The sequence below is a fragment of the Crassostrea angulata genome, chromosome 8 (assembly GCF_025612915.1).
Source record: "Crassostrea angulata isolate pt1a10 chromosome 8, ASM2561291v2, whole genome shotgun sequence".
NCBI classification, from domain to species: domain Eukaryota; kingdom Metazoa; phylum Mollusca; class Bivalvia; order Ostreida; family Ostreidae; genus Magallana; species Magallana angulata.
Window position 1 is genome coordinate 58,740,399 of NC_069118.1, and position 19,377 is coordinate 58,759,775.

The following is a 19,377-nucleotide window of genomic DNA, read 5'->3' on the forward strand; positions in this document are numbered from 1 at the left end:
AGTAGGAGTCACATCTCAAATATTTGAGATAAAGCATGAAATAAGCTAATTTTAGGCCAAAATTGGAGTTAATTTTTTCTTAACTTTTAAGAAATATAAGCTAAATATGCCAAAAATTATCGATAGAAATGTCAAAATATTGTTTAAATATGTTTTTTAGAACATCATGAATATATCGTAATACACAAACTATCTAGAAGTTTGGTCTGCGCTGAAAATAAGGAAGCTAAAGTAAAGGTGTTCTAAAACTAGTGAGTTATGAAAATTGTCCATTTCCTTCTTGAAAACCTTCCACCACAACGTATTGTCCCTTACTAGACCCTGTCAAAATGTCATTTTTTTAAAAACAATTTCATTCAATATAGTTTATTTGGCATTATAAAAGACAAATATAATACTAGAATTAATATGTGATGCAGAATTTTCAGACTAGAAGTGACCTAAATTGGCTACCCAAATTCTCAGGAGTGAACCTCTTTAAAGGAAAAAAAAAGTCCCGATTGGCAAAATTACGTTTGGTACAATGTCTATTATACCTAACGCAATTTAAAGTTTTCACCCGATTTACTGCATTAGAGCAAAAAAGAGTCAACAATTGTTATATATATATATATATAGTACGCAGTATACTACTGTAGATGAATATTTTATTCTGTCATTTATTTACAATTTACATATATACAAATGTATGTCATTCATTTATTCCTGCATAACACCATTATGGGTCAAGAGGTCAAAGTAGCGCATGAATAATCTAAATTACTACTTTTTCAATGTGCTCAAACCTACTTGTGCTGAAACACACCTATTAGCTATCGTAATGAAAACATACTTTAGGCATACAAAAAATAAACGTATCAGTATTTTGTTATACGAAGTTTCCTAAAATATAACTTTAATTGAGGGAGATAAATGATTCATGTAAGATAGGCCTGTAAACAGAATGATGTTTATGTATTGACACCGTAACGAGGCGTTCTTAAAAATTACAATTGCATTTTTGACTTTATAACAAGCCTCGATCAAAATCCCAGTACTTTAATGTTCAGTCCATTCACGGATCACGGTCAAAGTTATGGAACGCCATATTAACATATATTCAAATATGTGTACCTATCTTCAAATAATTGTACCTATCTTCAATTCAATTGTACCTATCTTCAATTCAATTGTAGCTATCTTCAATTCAATTGTACCTATCTTCAAATTGAATTAGAGATAGGTACAATTCAATTATACCTATCTTTAATTCATTTGAAGATAGGTACAATTGAATTGAAGATAGGTACAAATGCAATGAATTGAAGATAGGTACAATTGAATTAAAGATAGGTACAATTGAATTGAACCTATCTTCAATTACTAAAATATTGGCAATAATGAATACTCCCTGTATAGTACGTCATTTCTGTTATTTCTTTGAAAATTAATAGCTTACTGTGCAGACAAGGCCTAAAAAAAATGTTTTCTTTCCCTGTAACCCGACCGATCCATTCAGATTACCCCCAGGATTGATTTATTTCCTGCCAAATCTTCGTTTGATGATGATCAATTAGCTCATTCTATTTAAAAAAGAAAATGATAATAATTGTACGTAGCTTAACTTATTAACAATTTCACCCCACAACTTTTTGAAGTTCGTTTTTCTACAGCTAAACAGCCATGTTGAATGTACACTGTAAATATGAAACCTGGTTAATTCAGTCCAAGGATGTTTGACTCTAATTCATAAGCGAAAAAAACCCCCACCAAACAAACAATTATATATATATATATATATATATATATATATATGTGTGTGTGTGTGTGTGTGTGTGTGTACTGACAAAATGTCATAGATTTATACTCAAGCTGAAGAAAGTCAACTAAGAAGTGTCATTATGATATTCCCTCGTTTCCCTCCATGTTGAAATATCTTCAAGGGAGCGTTCATTATTTTCAACAATTCACAAAACGAATTGAACCTAGGTATAATTGAATTGTACCTATCTTCAAATCCTTTGTAGATATGTCTGAATTGAACCTATCTTCAAATCAATTGTACCTATCTTTAAATGAATTTTACCTATCTTCAAATGAATTAGAGATAGGTATAATTCAATTGAACCTATCTTTAAATGAATTGAAGATAGGTATAATTCATTTGTACCTAGGTATAATTCATTTGTACCTAGGTATAATTATTTAGAGATAGGTATAATTATTTACACCTATCTTCAATTCAATTGTACCTATCTTTAATTCAATTGTACCTATCTTTAATTCAATTGTACCTATCTTCAAATGATTTGAAGATAGGTACAATTAATTGAAGATAGGTACAATTATTTGAAGATAGGTACAAATATTTGAATATATGTTAATTTGGCGTTCCATACAAAGTTAACTCCTAGTGCTTCTCTGCCCGTTTTGTTCCGTTAAGAGAACTTAGAATTTAAAATTGCTTTCGTTTATAATAACGGAGGAAAATCATTATGCTCTTAAATCTGATTCAGCGATATAGTTTCCTCTGAAAATGCTATAAAGTAGACTATAACTTAACTTTCAATCTCTTTGTATTTAAATTTCCAACCGCTCTACGACTTCAACACTTAAATTCAAGTTTCAATCGGTTTTTTTTCAATTGTACAAGTTAATTTTCTTTTCTGAATCACTTAACTTTAATAAACAAGTGTCGTCTTGTCAAAAGTAGTGTGATATTTATTCATCATGATTATTAAATACTTGCAACATTGTTTTACTATTTTTTATTACGTCATATTACTCGAAGGGGCCCTCTCTCGGTCATCACAAAAAAAGTATGGAACATTTTTATTGTCATAATTTGCAACAAATGTAAATATAAAAAATAAGTTATCATTTTTGGGTGTATATCGGTATATAAGTACGGGTTGGTAAGTGATCAATATTCCATAAAGTTATTTGAAAATAGGGTTATCTTTAGTTTTTGAGATTCGATGCCCTTCTGAAAATACATTATTCATTTTAAGGGCATGGACACATCGTAGTGACCTACCCTAGTGGCAGTGCGAATGATATCTAAATTTAGATCACGTGTTTTATCTTAACCTTTTAGTTTCGCAGGAAAAATTGCCATGTGGTTTTAGTCTATTTCCTAGAAACTGGGTACTTAAAGTCGAGTATAAAAACTAGACAAACTTTATCTCCATCAATTTGTTGATGAAAAAAATGACAAGAACAAACCGTCAACCAACTCAAAAATCATAAAACGAAATACAAATTCAAAGCAGAGCAACACAGACCCCAAAAGAGATAGATCGATAGATCAGGTGCTTAGGAGGAGTAAATAAGCATCCTCTGCTGACCGGGCACACCAGCCGTGTGCTCTTTGTCATTATCGGGAAAAAAAACCCGGAAAAGTCCGTAAACAATTAGGTGATTAATTATGGTCTAACAATTAGTATGAAAAATGTCAGTCAGCATGCGACCCAGTGGATGATTGTATTTGTTGACAAGGTCATTGTATCGAAAAGATGACTTCAAACGAGACTGTTGATAGTCATGTTTTACATGTATCAACTTGCTGCCTCGCCTTAGGAACTGTTCATACGAAGAGCATGTCCTTGCGTATCGAATTAACCGAGAGACAAAAACACCATATACAGGTGATGAAGGTATATTGCTACATAAGAAAGGAAAGTTGACTATAGAAAAAATAAAGCCATCGCGTTTATCAGTAAGTTTCGTTGTTAGGTTACCATCAATGTCCATTTTCCGTAAAATATTCAAATATGAAACAAATGACGCAAACTCTGTGGTATCTTTTATTTCAAGTTCACTGGGATATATTGAGTCGACGTAAGAATGGAAATAACATTTGTTGATTGAATACACGTCGTCGATAAACCTGAGTGTTAAGTTGAAAGCCACAGCGAGTGATATTTTTTTTACGTACAAGTTTTTTTTAATAAATTCTGCTTCATAAGAAAACAAAAATATGTCTGCTAATAGGTCTGATAAAATGAGTTCTAAATAAATGTGGCATTTGAAAATATATTTCTGCTCTTGCAACAACATGCTTGTTGTAGTGACCCCTCCACTTATACCAAGACTAATACTTTTATTTTTTTTTAAATTTCGGGGCAATTATTGGGTAAAATATAAAAACAATTTAACATATAGTCAAAGGACATAATTATTCGCAACCTGTGCGCAAATAGCGTTGCATTTCCTCGCGTTGTCCGTAATGCAGAGCTGCGCGCTATAAATAGACACAACATATTCCTTTTCTAATTTTAACTTTGTGATGTAATACCAAAATTGATGACGTTAATACATGATTTTTGTCTTCTGCTGCATTGTTTACAGGTAAATTTATACGAAAACAACATGGGCCGAAAGGGAAAAGAATTATGTACGAACGTCAGGAATATAATTGTAAAAGCTAATAGAAAAACAGAAATACATCAGAGTTGGAAAGAACTTTAAGAATGCCTAGATCTACAAAACGTACATAGTATCGTGAACAAAATTTGGAGAAACAGGACATATGTAGAAAATCCACAAGGAAGGGGAAGGAAGAGAGTGTTTACGGACAGAGATAACGACAAACTTTCGCGCGTAGTTAAAGAAAACAGACGAAGAACTTACAAATACACAGATGGTATTGTTAATAAGGGCTACAATCATAGATTTTGTACCAGAACCATAAAAAGGAAAATTCAAGAGCTTGGATACAAAAGGAGGGATGTCAACAAAAAGGCTCGGTGTAAATGGTGTAAGGAGAGGAGAAACTGGACTGTTGATTATGACTGGAGTAAATGGGTGTTTAGTGATGAAAGTTTATATATGGAGAAAAGACGACGAAAAATATAATGCGCAACTTGTGTGTCCGCCATCGCGACGACCTCTGAGTATCATGATCTGGGGATGTGTATCTATAGGGGAATAGGGACTTAAACTGATGTAGAAGGTAACATAAACACCAGAAAATATATTGAAATATCACACAATAACCTTTGGACCTTTTTAGCCAGACATTTCCCTTATAACTAATGTGTATTTATGGACGACAATGCTCCCGTACATAGAGCCAATTTAGTAAAAGAATACATTGCTAATGACAACAGAAGTACAACATCATGGCCTGCCCAGTCCCCTGGTTAAAAATAAAAAAAAACCCACTAGAAATCCGTAAACACAAAACATCAACTCATGGTCGAAATTATATTGAGGACCTTTATGCAATCATAATTTATTGTTACAACTGGTATTAGCACAAGTTAAAAAACTTAGACCACCCTCTCCCAATTGAAGTATATAATACAATACAAATAATGTTTACACAGCATGTTAGGTCAACAGATCATATGGCAGTTACATAGAAATGTTCATTGATGTACAGACATCAACTAAATCTACATAGATAATGAAAAATGCTTAAAAACGATAAGGCACCACATCTCAACATTTTTATCGTTGACCCCACATAAGTTTAAAGCCAGCAGATCAATATACTTATTTTAATGCTATAAATGTTTTAGTATTATCATCATTCAGTATTTTTGTTAAAATGAATCAAACATGGATAGGGATTTAAAAACTGATAGAAGAAATTCCGACTGGAATATTAATTTTTAATATTCTTTGAAAGAATTTCTATGGATTCTGTATTATCTTGAGTTTATACATTTACTTGGTGTGTCATACAAAGTGCATTACGTCTACACAATACTATAGATCATAACAGCACCAAATCCAGTGTAGTAGATTAGTAAGAGTAAATCCAAAAAAGTAACAACGTAATGTCGTTTTCATCAGTTTCTAGAAAAATACTTGAATGCGTTAAAGCATAAATAGTGCTGTCTGTCATATATAGGGAGAGTGTAGCAATGAGGGGAACAATAAAAATCGATAACCAATATAGCAGTTATCTGAGACAAAAGAGAAATTACTGTTATCCAACTTTTATTGGCGTGCGATAAATTTTCCCGAGGGTCACGAGAACCAAGTCGTCGTAAATAATTCTCGCTACAAACCAGTCCTCAATATATATCAAATTATGTCAAGCATATCATCTTTTAGATAATCTACATCTAGATCACGAAAATTAGTCGTAGCGAACCAGTTTATCTCCGATAAATCGCGAAATAAAATCGTCGCCAATAATAGTTGGTTTACAGTAATGCATAAATATCCTTTAATAATAGAAAAAATATCTTCGCCAAACATTAGTGTCAGTTGTCAATTATGTTCTTCAATTGGTTGGATTTGGCGCAATAAAACACATCCAAGACTGTTCTCTAAGTAGAGAGATGCATGGCTAAGTTGTCTTTAACCAACTGTTCCAGTTCGCACCCTCGGTAATTTGGGTAGCAAGCTTCCGTTGGATTGTAGAGTCCCGTTTATTTTACGGATATTACTGTAATCAGGTCCTGTAAATACCATGCATTTCGCAAATCCATGCAATGCTAGGTACATTTAGTTATAGGCAAGGGTTTTGTATTTAGGGCGGAATTCTTCTGAAACCAGTACAAGTCAGCAAGAATTTGAGTAATATGACCGCTTTTTCTGCAGCTTCTTCCTCTCAAGGGGTAAAACATTTAACACATCGGCAAAAAACAGAAAAATGATGTAGTAAATGATTAATACCAAACTGATTAGTTGACGTTTAGCAAGTTAATAATAATATTCAAATCGATAAAAATCAATTTACTGATATAAACTTGATTTGAATTATATGATAGTGTTGTGTTGTTCACGTACGAGCCGGACATGCCCTATGTATTAGACTCTGCTAACTCTTTAGGCACAATACATGCACAACACAACACTTTTGTTATTATCATGCTGACTGTTGTTTACTGATGTGTCTCGCTACAAGAAGCTGCGAAGTTTGAGTGTTGTGTAGTCCTTTAAATAATCATCGGAAAAGCAAACGTTTGATCTTTTAAATTAATCGATTGATTTGATTGATTTTCTATCAACAAGTTGCTGTACAATCACAAAAAATCAACAAATGTTCGTTATTTCTTACAAAAAATTAGACACGATTGACCTTACCAAGAAACTAGTTGTTTAGCAGACGAAATCTCTTCGATGTTTATTTTGGTAAATTCTCTATCCCGCGTCATTTAAAAATGCGTCTTCGTGATTCTCTAGTATAAATTCTTTGTAAAATGGTTTTCTAAATCAATTAGTCCAAAAGCTTACCAGCAACTTTAACCCTGTCAATCACGAGGAGATTAACGAAAAAATTGTTTGATGTCAATTGTATGTATCTACGTTTTATATATAGAAAAACCGCAATTGAACCATCAGCTGCTGTGGCGTAACGGTAACGCGTTGTGCTATTGAACGTGACGATTTAAGGGTTGTGAGTTCGAAATCCGCTGTCGGCGCTTGTAAGATTTTCTTTAAAAACATTTACCGTTCTCTATTTTGGCATAGAATGTTTACGCTACAAAAACCAGTTGGATACTGTATGAAAATAGATGCGTATTGAATGTATAGAGGCAAACTGACAGGCGGCATAATAATATCTGATAGATGTTATTCCACATTAATCAACAGACAATCATGCTACAGTTACAGTCCATGTGAATTATATACATGTCAAATACATCTGAATATGTTAAAAAAGATGGGTAGTTTTGAAATTAGACTAGATTTGTACAAAACATTTAAAACCTGTCAATATCCACGCTATCTCCATTCTACGGCTGATGTTGATTTGAACAAGGCATCCAAATCAGTGAAGGGTGAATCATCATCTAGAACAAGGCATTAATTAGCTTTAAGTTAATATCATATAGTATAATAATGAAGCTACTGCTACAAATAAACAAGAGGCACATGGGTCACATATCGCCTACCTGAAGTATAGTTCTATTTCAAAAGGGTTTATAATGAATTTAACTCTCAAAGAACTATTGTAACACTCAAATATATTTCACGATTTTGCCATACATTTATTGAAACAATATAAAAAAGCCTGCTTTTTTGAAACATCATATCATTAGATCTATGATGCTTCAACTGACCAATCTTAAGAGCCTAGGCATCAACGCATTAAAGAGATAACAAAACTATAAAATGAACTATGAAAATTATAAATCAAAAACGTAAAAGGTTACTGAAATGCTACTGAAAGGTTAATGTGATCACGGGGATATGAAGATATGTGAGGATGCTTAAAGTATAATAACTACTTAAAGGTAGCATTGTATTTCTTTAAAACAATATCTTAAAACATTAATAACATGGTGTCCGAAGGTCACGGTTTTCACAATTCAGAATCTACATTATTTTAGGATATTTGCATAGTAATCTAATTAATTGTAGCACTGTATTCCTTGATGAATATTTTGTTAAACAGTTTCCTTCTGTATTTCTATGTTAAACTTTAAACCCCCTTTGGGACGAGTATTGGTAAGGGAATCACGATTTTAACAATTTAGAATCTTCACTATAGATATACAAGCTTTTTTTGTAAATATTGGCATACCGGTATTTGGTGCAGTGGTTCATGAGAGGATATTTTAATAGACACTCTTAACTCAATCAATTTTAACTCAATCTTTACGGTTTCGCAATAATCTCCCGTTTAGAAAGGATGATGTCCTTTCTTTTAACAATTCATGTTTCCCTTCCAATAAGGATACTTAGAACTAACTAAGTTTGGTAAAATTTGGGACAGCGCTTCTAGAAGTAAAGTAAAATATGTGAAAAGTATGAAAGAGTGTGATTTAGACTTACCTGTCAGAGCGTCCTGTCTATCTATATACCTGTAGACACACACCTTGTTGTTGTCTGATCCGACCCAGAGACGGTGAGCGTTGCCATCATAACTTAGACTCCATGGATTACCCATCTTTTGTGATTTTGTCAGTAGATGTGACAGGAACTGACCGGTCTTGTCTATTATCTGTACTGTGTGACTTTTATCATCACACACCAGGATGTGTGACAGCGCGTCAGTACAGATTCCTAAAGGCTGTAGTCCTGATCCGGATGGATGTCCCGTGTAGGAGAAACGATGTCTTCCCCCACGATCTGTCACCACTACAGCACTCAATGCGTCAGACACCACGACATCCCCATTGTTGTTCTCTGTTATATACATGGGGTATCTATACAGTTTAAGTCTTCTGTTGTCGTGTTGTATGGTTTGAGTCAATTTTGCACTCTTGCTGTACCTGAATATCTTGCCTTTCCCTTCAAACTCTGTAATCTCTCTGTACATCCCGACCAGTAGATCCCCATTGGACGGGGACCAGTACACACACCATGGTCTCCATTTAAAGTCTGTTCTCTCTATAAATGTGATGGTTTTTTTCATATCCTTTGACAGTTTGTTAATGTTATAATCCTTGTCTATATAAATCAGTTCACTCTCACTGTTAACTGTGCATAATCCTATACCACTACATGGATCCTTCACATGATGCAGAGGAACACCTGTTGTGTTTGCCAAGATGAGATTTTTTCTATCACTGACCCAGACCTGGTCTGATGTCACACAGGAAATGTGATAAGAACAACGGACACCTGTCACTGTAAGAGATTGATGATACTTAGCGCCAGACATCAGTTTCAGCAGATACTTGTTTCCTTTCTGTGGTTTTTCTGTCTCTGAAGTTGGGATGTCACTCAGTGGTTCCATAACATCAGAAGTTAATGGATTAAGGTCTACAAACATTAGACATTTACAGTTAAATTGACTCGATTGATTACAAGCAACAGATCTTTTTTTTAACCACTGATTCAGCAATTTGTGTTTATTTTAATGTAACTATATAGAACTATTATAAACAGACCATGGAATTTCGGTGGTTGTTTCACACAACAATATTATATGTCTGTCTATTTCATTGTCGACTCTTTGATATCAACAACATTTGTCTGACTCTAAAGTTGTCCCTACATATATTCCATCTGCAATGCATAGTTTGCTCCAAACCCTTGCCATTTTAAATTGTTTTGATGCAAAGAATCATTACAAAAGTCCACCGCGTTGTTAAAATGGATCTTTTAATTATTGAGACGTGCACAATAACTATTGAATGGAATGATTTCATGACGACAAAGATATTTATATAAAAAAATTGATTGATTACAGACATGCTATATATCTGCATTTTATTCTAAGTAGGGGATGCTTACAATTTATTGATATATAGATAATTCAATTTATTTAATCTAAGTACCGAAGAACTGACGGGAGTTGATTTTGTCGATGTTTATTTATTTTATAATCAATGATATGTTATTTTGCATGACAAGTACAGGAAGTTTCTAATCTGTATTTGAATTACGCACATTTTTATATTACGAATTTTCGGACTTTTTCGAAACAAGAATGTTGATAAAACCCCATATGAATTTAAAGATGGAATAAATTCAATCAAACTACGTGTCAGTGTAAGAAATATTTCTGGGAAAATGGATCCAAGCAATTGAACCCTCGTCTTGTTCAACCAAACGCTCGGCTCTCGCCGTTAATCTCCGACAAGCACAAGCAAGGTAGGCTCTATGCTTGTCGGCCGAGCGTAGAGTACTATATTGAACTCTGGCGTAAGAATACATACAACTACAAAAATATCTAAATTGTTCGTACCATTTAAAATCTGACTATTTTCAAGGTATTTATAAAAAGCATTGGTTTAGCATACATTACTTCGAGTTTATCAATTATTCTCAAGAACTAAGTCTTGTCAGCGGCGATTATTTGTGCTTTGGTCCAAACACTGTTTCACTTTCGGTTTGCCAGAGTGACTGCATTGGAGAGTTGATTAAAATCAACTCCCAAAAATGATAATAATGACATATATGCATGTCTAACTTGTAACTACATATTATATGTAACTAGGTACATGTAAACGAGTCTTGATCAGGACATAGGAAATCTTGTCTCTCGTGACCCAACGATGCGGGACACAGTAAATCGTATATTGAGGAAGCTATCGAAGCTATTAATCAAACGCACCAAAGCTCGTTTTCTGATGTGGTGACGAGCTTTCCTTCACAAAATGACCGATCGAACGACAGCATTAAATCCTTAATTAACTAAATGTATATCAAATATGTGAATTTTACAAAGGATGACTGCACTTTAGGGCATGCGATGTTTGCGAGAAATAAATTTTAAAGGAAGGGTGTTTCTTTCAAATGCAGAAATTCAACATTCAAACTGCAACTCTATGTAATTGCGTAAAATAAAAGTATGTTGTACCAATTTATTTTCATAGGCGGGGGTCATCACGATTTCTTGAATCTCTTTACGATAATGAGGACACCCACATTTTACTGACTTTATACATAGTCAGCGCATGTTTGTCTATTGTTTTCCGTTTAACAGTAGTTGAATATTTGCATTATCCAATTATGTCATAGCGAGATTAATAGACAAACATGCGTTCATGGTTTAAATGAGAAAAAACCGCTTCTTACTTTTGCTTTCTCTGTTATAACCAACGGTTTATACATGTACATGAATTGCGGGAACCTCTTGTCAATCGACGTAATAAGGTTAATTTAATAACCATATTTAAAATTTATACAAAGCAAGTACCTGAGTACTTGAACAACATTATTCCCCCTGTAACAAAAAAATGTCTCAATGTACCATACAAAAAATAGAAAAAACTAGAGCAAAGCTCGTTGCAAAGCAACGAGTGGGTCTCCCGTTAATGTCGGAAGTAAAGCTGGAAGTTCCTGTAAGAAGCAGAGCTCTTAAACCATTAACAAGAGTAACTAAAATAAAAAGATGAAAAAATTGAATATTCCTGGTACGACTTAACAAAATACGAATGATTTTAAGTACGACTTAACAAAAACCTTTTCGATTTTAAGAACGACTTAACAAAAATAATCCGAATGTGTTCAAGTACGACTTACCAATTATTTTTGGTACGAGTTAACTTTACTTTGAACATTACGCTATTTCTTAAACCAAGGACGCGGAATCAAAGTTTCCGAAAAAATCAATTTTTAAACTCCGATATCTCTGTAATGCATCGTCTGATTTTCAAACGGATTTCAGTTTCGTATTCAGCATGACCAACTCTACAAACTTCGTAAACATTTGAAATTGAAACGAAAAATTCGAAAAATCGAAAATTTTAAAACACTTCCGGTTTGGACCGGAAGTGACGGAAACTAAAATCCAGCCTTATGTCCAAATAAAAACGATCAATGCTTCAACACAGAAAATTCCAAGTCTGTATCTTAAAGCGTTTTTGAAAAACGCCCTGGACAAAATCATTTTTTTAAAATTTACAAATTGACGTAACGTAAAAAGGAACGTGACGTTGTAGTTGTAAATTTAACATCTTGGGGGCACAATAATGCTTCATCATCCCTGAAAGTTTCATGTAAATACGTTGAAAACTTTTTGAGATATTAAGCTTTGAAAAAGTCAGAAAAATAAAGAAAAAGAAAAAAAATAATAATAAAAAGAAACAATAGAATAACAAGAGGGTCTTCCGTTGAAAACGGAAGACCCTAATTACATTGTTCTAATCAGCATATTGGAAATCTTTTGTACCCGACACTTTCGGAAATGGCATTCTCTCAAATTAGAAGCTAGTGAAATAACATCTCAACATATTCTTTTTGTTTTTGAATTATTATCTGTACAGAAGAAACATTAATGAATCAAATAATTGTATATGTGGACAAAAGGAGGATGTACATCACTTTTTCTTTGTATGCAAGAATTATCAAAATACAAGAAAACATTTTTATGATTTACTTTTAAATAGGCTTGAAGAAACTATTCTGATTAATTCATATTTGCTTCTTTGGGGTTGTGACAATTTGTCTAACAATACAATCTGCTTCATTTTTTTTCAACAGTTTAATACTTATTTTAAGAGTCTTGCAGATTTAATGATCAAATTTTCTATTTTATTGCTATTTTTATTCTGTACATAAACACTTTTTTACTATTTATTTACAATTACTTTGCAAATGCATTTTTATGAATATACCAATTATAAAGTCAATAACTATAATTAAAAAGAAATGTCACTATGACAATAATTATTGTATATATTGTTAATATTATCATTAGGAGAGGAACATGATGAAAGCCACCTGAAAGAATTCGTTTCCAATATGTTTAAATTAAAAAAATGATCCTAATTAAAACAAAAATCTATGTAATTCACAATGATAACTACTCAGACTTACCTGTCAGATCGTCCTGTCTGATGATATACCTGTAGACACACACCATGTTGTTGTCCTCTGATCCGACCCAGAGACGGTGGTTGTTGACATCATAACCCAGGCTGTATGGTAAGAAAATTCCTGATGGTCTTATCAGTAGATGTGACAGGAACTGACCGTCCTTGTCTATCATCTGTACTGTGTGGGTTACACCATCACACACCAGAATATGTGACAGCGCGTCAGTACAGATTCCATACGGTTGTAGTACTGATCCTGATGGATTCCTTTCGTAGGAGAAACGATGTCTTCCTCCACGTTCTGTCACAACTACCGCCCTAAATACAGACACCACGACATCCCCATTGTTGTTGTCTGTTATATAGTTAGGTGCGCTATACAGTCGCCTATCTATGTTGTCGTGCTGTATGGCGTGTGTCAGCTGTCCACTCTGGTTGTACCTGGCTACCATGCTTTTTTGTCTACCAGTGTTCCACATCCCGACCAGTAGATCCCCAGTGGATGGGGACCAGTATACACACCGTGGTCTCCATGTTCTGTCTGTTTTCTCTATAAATGTGGTGGTTGTTTTCATATCCTTTGACAGTTTGTTGATATTATCATTCTTATTTATATAGATCAGTTCATGCTTACTGTTTACTGTGTGTAATCCATTACCATTAATTAAATCACAGTCAAATAAATCCTGAACACGATGTAGAGGAACACCTGTTGTGTTTGTCAAGATGAAATTGCCTTCATTATCACTGACCCAGACCCGGTCTGATGTCACACAGGAAATGTGTAAACACCGATCAGCTTGTGTCACTTTGAGAGATTTATGGAACTCAGCACCAGACGTCAGTTTCAGCAGACACTCGTTTTCTACGCGTCGGTTTCCTCTCTCAGTGATTTGGATCATACTTAGTGAATATATCACATCCTCCTTGTTGAGTGACTCAGTCATGGAGAGCTGGCTGGTGTGGAGTGTAGGATGTATCTGGGGAAGGGCTGTCTTTATGGAGGAGAGGAATTGTAGCGGTCTGATTACTCTCCTCTGTTCATATATGTGTACATATCTCTGTAGGCTGACAATATGTCTGCTCATTTCTATCATCTGTTTTAAACACCTGTGCTTGAAATCGAAGCAACAAAACACATTGTTCAATAGATCATATTGCACATAGTCAATGAGATCTCTCAGTTTCTGGGCCTTTGTTAACATCTCTGATTGATAGCGGGAGAATTCTGTGCGACAGGTTTTGATATCATCTGTGATTCCTGGCAGGAGAACAGGTCTGTAAAAGAGAGCCTCACTTCTGATGTTGTGAATGGTTCCTTTGTGATGTTGTCGCTTTGTTTTATAAACTCCTTGTATGCTGAGAAGATTGTGCTTACTTTGTCCAAAGCAAGAATCACACACAGGAACTTGACAAGGTTCACAGTACTTTATATAGACATTGCCAGGATGTTTCACACACATCTCTTGTTTTGGGATATTGTTGATTTTCTCACGGTGTGACACCACATTATGATCTATTGTTTTAAGAGTTTTTACATGATATTCTGTACACCTTTGACACAGATCACATGGACACGATTCACAATAGTATTCTCTGTCTCCTGGACACTTAGAACACTGATTTACTCTGTATGTTGTGCTTGCAGGTTTCATGATGTGGGGGTATAGATCTTTTCAATCATAATCTACTCAATGAAAAAAGAAAATGTTAGGTCAAGCTATGTCAATTATGAAAACTACCTTTTTACAAAACTGTTTTGAAGACATGATATCAAATTTAAAAGTAATAATATACATATTTTCTCTAAATAAATAAATGATAGTTTATCATTCTGGTCCAGACAGTCAACCAGTACAAAACGATACCCACAACAAGAGGCACATGGGCCACATCGCTCACCTGAGGAAAAATAGGTATGATAAAACCAGCTTTATGAAGTCATAATGCAAACAATCTGGACAATGCACAATAATACATGTACATGTATATTCTGTTAAAATAAAATCCATTTCCCCCTTATAATCATAAGTCCCTTTTCTAACAGGATGATTTTATAGTCATATCACATGTTGAGTATTGCAGTTCTCAAAAAGATCCTTAACAATTGTTAATATATGGGATATAAACCTGCAATAAACCTAGAACCCCTTGTGAGGCCGAAAAATTGTTCAGAGGCCAAACAATTATAAAGAATCATCTGTTTGATTAGCTTTTGAGAAGATTTTTAAAGATTAACTTTATATATTCCTATGTAAAACTTTGACTCCCCCCCCATTGATGCCCCACCCTACCCCCGGGGGTGTAATGATTTTCATAACTTTGAATCTACACTACCTGAGGATGCTTTCACACAAATGTAAGCTTTCCTGGCTGATTATTCGTTGATAAGAAGACTTTTAAAGATTTTCTTTATCTATTCCTATAAAAATTTGACCCGCCCCTATTGTGGCCCAACCTTTCCCCCGGGGGTCATGGTTTTCACATCTTTGAGTTAACATTATCTGAGGATGCTTCCACACAAGTTTCAGCTTTCCCGGCTCATTAGTTGTTGAGAAGAAGATTTTTAAGATTTACTCTTTTAATTATATGTATAACTTTGACCACCATTGTGGCCCAACCCTACTCCCGGGGGTCATGAATTTTACAACCTTGAATTTACATTACCTGAGAATGCTTCCACACAAGTTTCAGCTTTCCCGGCTGATTTGTTTTTGAGAAGAAGATTTTTAAATATTTACTCTATATATTCCTATGTAAAATTCGACCCCCAGTGTGACCCCACCCTACCTCCAGGGATCATAATTTTACAATTATGAATCCATTCTTTTTAAGGATGCTTTCACTTTATTTTCAGCTTTCCTGTCTTATTAGTTTTTGAGAGGATTTTCAAATATTTACTCTATATATTTTCAGCTTTCCTGTCTTATTAGTTTTTGAGAGGATTTTCAAATATTTACTCTATATATTCCTAAGTCAAACTTCGACCCCCCATTGTGGCCCCCAAACTACCCCCGGGGATTATGATTTTCACAGTTTTGAATCTACACTACCTAAAGATGCTTCCCTACTAGTTTCAGCTTTCCTTGAGTAATGGTTCTTGAGAAGGTGATTTTTTGAAAATTTTATCAAAAATTTTCAATAATTTCTATTTAACTACTCCTGCAAAAGGCGTGATCTTTAATATTCACAAAATATACCCTTTCCTAAGAATGCTTTGTGCCAAATTTGTTGAAATTGGCCCAGCAGTTCTTGAGAAGATGTTGAAATGTAAAAAGTTTGAGCATGTCAACTTACAGGTTACGTTAGTGCAATGATTCATTTCTTTTTTTGTAATGATTATTGTCAGGTCTATATAGACACCACCGAAAGTTAACTCTATGAAGGTTCAATGCACTGTCAGTAATATATTAAGGTTTTCTCAGGAAAATAAACGCAAATGATTGTATTTCCTTGGAAACAAGTTTTTGCATTTTAGTAACCAATTTTATTCTAGTATTTGAAAATATTGAAATTAATATTTGCAAAACTTATCTTAGAGTAATAACATTAAATTTAGTATTCTCTGTTAAAACCAGAAAGCATCAGAATTTTTTTTTTACCTTCTTTTAAGAAAGTAATAAAAGTCCAAAATGAGGAAAAACAACAATTTGAAGTTTTTATGAATAACAATAATATACGTAATGTACTTATATGATGGCGTTAATAATGACAACTTGTATTTCCTGTTTTGAAATATTCAAAGTTAATTTTTATTATTATTTGCTGTATAAATTGTCAAAATAATGCTGTGATATTTCAGAACATTTCTGGTATAGATTTAAAAGAATTGAATGTTAGCCATTTTAACGGTTTTTTGTAAAAATGAAAATACCAGTCTTATTGGTGACCTCATATCTGACCTATATTATAGAGTCCAAAGTCAGATTTTTTATATTGTACTATTCATGGTCTGTACTTATAGGTGTAATTGCAATAAAAGAAATTGAAGCGTTTACAGACCCCAAAATAATGCTTTGTAAGTTGGTAAAATTTGAACATTTCATTAAACGTAGCAATTTGAAAAGTTTATGACCTTTTTGTACTTAAACTAGATAAGTTCTTTATAAATGTACCTCCCCAGATGATATGCTAGACAACATGCTTTTACCCCCTACCACTAGTTTCTTTGCATGTATTATCACTGTTAGTTGAGAAGTCCTGAAATATGTGTAGATTTCATGATTTCTGTTCCCATTTTTGACCCCTTGTTCTATTTTTAGTAACATGCCTTTTAATCATGAACTATGCCAACCATGACAAAACATATGTGGCAAATTTTATGGCATATTAATACTATGTTGCACACCAAAATTGATATCGATACATCAACCATGCTTGAGGACTGTTTTGCATGAATTTCTCTGAAACGCTCACTTAACACCCTAGCTAAGATTAACTGTTGCATAGAAACGCTCTCAAAACAAAACTCTTAAAACTCTTAAATTCTTTCCCTACATATTTTTGTTATATGTTTATCAATAAGAAGTATGATGTGTATAGCACACAATACTTGATTGAAAAGTATACCTATAAAAAATTGAAACTGGATAGAAACGGTTTTCGAAAAAAATAGGTACATACTTTGTGGATATTCTGTTAAGAAACATAAGCTGTTTAGATATAATTTAGGAATTTTTAATTACATAAGGTCAGAAGAAAAAAACAATAATGTTTACCAAAAACATTGTGTAACAAGGAACAAATATCAAAAATTGATTTTTAGTCAATGATATATGTTTAAGGTAGTATGGAACATCCATCGACATTTACATTAACGTGGATAACAAGACATTAAAATCAAAATACTTAAATTGATGTTAAATTTACAAATTTTACAATATTTGACCAAAATATTACTTTTAAAAATGTTTAGAATGTTTAGAAAAGGGGAAAATTATAGATTCGAACTTATGTCTAACAGATTTGTAGTGAACGTTCTAAGTCGTTGCTCTACGCTGTTAGGTAACAATTTTGAGAGTAGGTCACGATATGGAAGTGTCTTATATACTACCTTAAATATTGTCTATTACTTTTGACGAACATAAACCTGCATGTCAATATTTTACGACTCTTACAACCACAACATCAAAATTAAGACTAGATGCAAGTCTGTAGCTCTCGGTCTGTAAAAATTCAGATGAACGACCTGGGAGCTACAGTGCCTCCAATAGTAGAAATCTGCAATTTACGGTGCACAAAAAAAATTGCGCTAGTTTTGGACTGATTCATCTTATTTCCGAGCATATTCTGTACATGTACAAATATTTGATTCCAAAATATTATTCGGACATATTACTACATATATCGTCACTCTACTTGCCTCTGATATTCTTTTAAACACCATTACCAGTCCCGTAAACTGAACTGGTCCAGTTTGTTTACATGTAAAAATGGTGACTCTCGATCTCGACGTAAATTTAAAGAGACAGTACGGCGCATCTTATAAAAAAACCAACTTCAAAAAATTTTCCGATCAGGTCTGTATTTTTTTTATTACTAATGAATGTATAAACTTTCAGAAAATTACAAAGTTCTCCATTAAATACATTAAATTATTTCATTAGAATTAATAATTACGTATAACCTATCACATAAATACATCGCACGTGTTACGGGGTCAGCCTTCTATACTATAACGCATGCGTATTTACTGTCAACAAAACACATGCAGGGCTCGCGAAGATTCTCCTGTACATGTTTGTTGATAAAAGTATGTCTTTTCTATTTCTCCAAGGTAATAGTTGTTCAAAGTTTTTAAAATAACCACAATAATTATTATTATTTTGTAAGCATGTATTTTGCGTGCTTACATGTATCATAGGAGTTGACTACAAGCTAAATTTATTTTTGTAAGTGAGGCCCCTTGAAAGGTTATTTGACTCATTTATGTCTGTTCATTTTAAAATGAACCAAAATTGGAAAACCATTAATAGATTATCGAGAAAGTGATCATGTGTTCCGTTTAGGGAGTCCTTTTTACCTCGTATACCACGATGATTGGAGTCGGGCGAATATCTTGTAGTTTTCAGCACCTACGTGTCAATTACTGTCAATCAAAATACACGTGGTACAAATAAACGATATAAGATTATTTCAGGTTTGTACGACTCTTAAATTTCCGGAAGCTCATACTTACATTAATTAGGTACGTAAAGGGATTTTTATCCATTTCAACTATTAC

General features: G+C 33.5%; 1 protein-coding gene across 1 annotated transcript; it reads right to left on the reverse strand.

Moving 5' to 3' along the window:
• Window positions 1-7,665: 7,665 nt before the first annotated feature.
• LOC128161147 (uncharacterized) lies at window positions 7,666-14,617 on the reverse strand. Its single transcript, XM_052824380.1, has 3 exons — window positions 13,156-14,617; window positions 8,719-9,072; window positions 7,666-7,733 (listed from the first exon to the last, which is right to left on the reverse strand). The coding sequence occupies exons 1-3, from the start codon at window positions 14,615-14,617 to the stop codon at window positions 7,666-7,668; spliced, it is 1,884 nt and encodes a 627-aa protein (XP_052680340.1).
• Window positions 14,618-19,377: the final 4,760 nt, after the last annotated feature.

What these genes read in the sequence shown, in the direction of transcription:
- LOC128161147 (XM_052824380.1), bottom strand. Translation starts at nt 14,617, where the DNA reads ATGTGTGTGAAACATCCTGGCAATGTCTATATAAAGTACTGTGAACCT. An exon ending in CAGACAGGACGATCTGACAG is followed by an intron (nt 9,073 to 13,155) that starts GTAAGTCTGAGT and finishes TGTATATAACAG; the next exon opens with AGAACAACAATGGGGATGTC. An exon ending in TAGACAGGACGCTCTGACAG is followed by an intron (nt 7,734 to 8,718) that starts GTAAGTCTAAAT and finishes GCCTTGTTCTAG; the next exon opens with ATGATGATTCACCCTTCACT.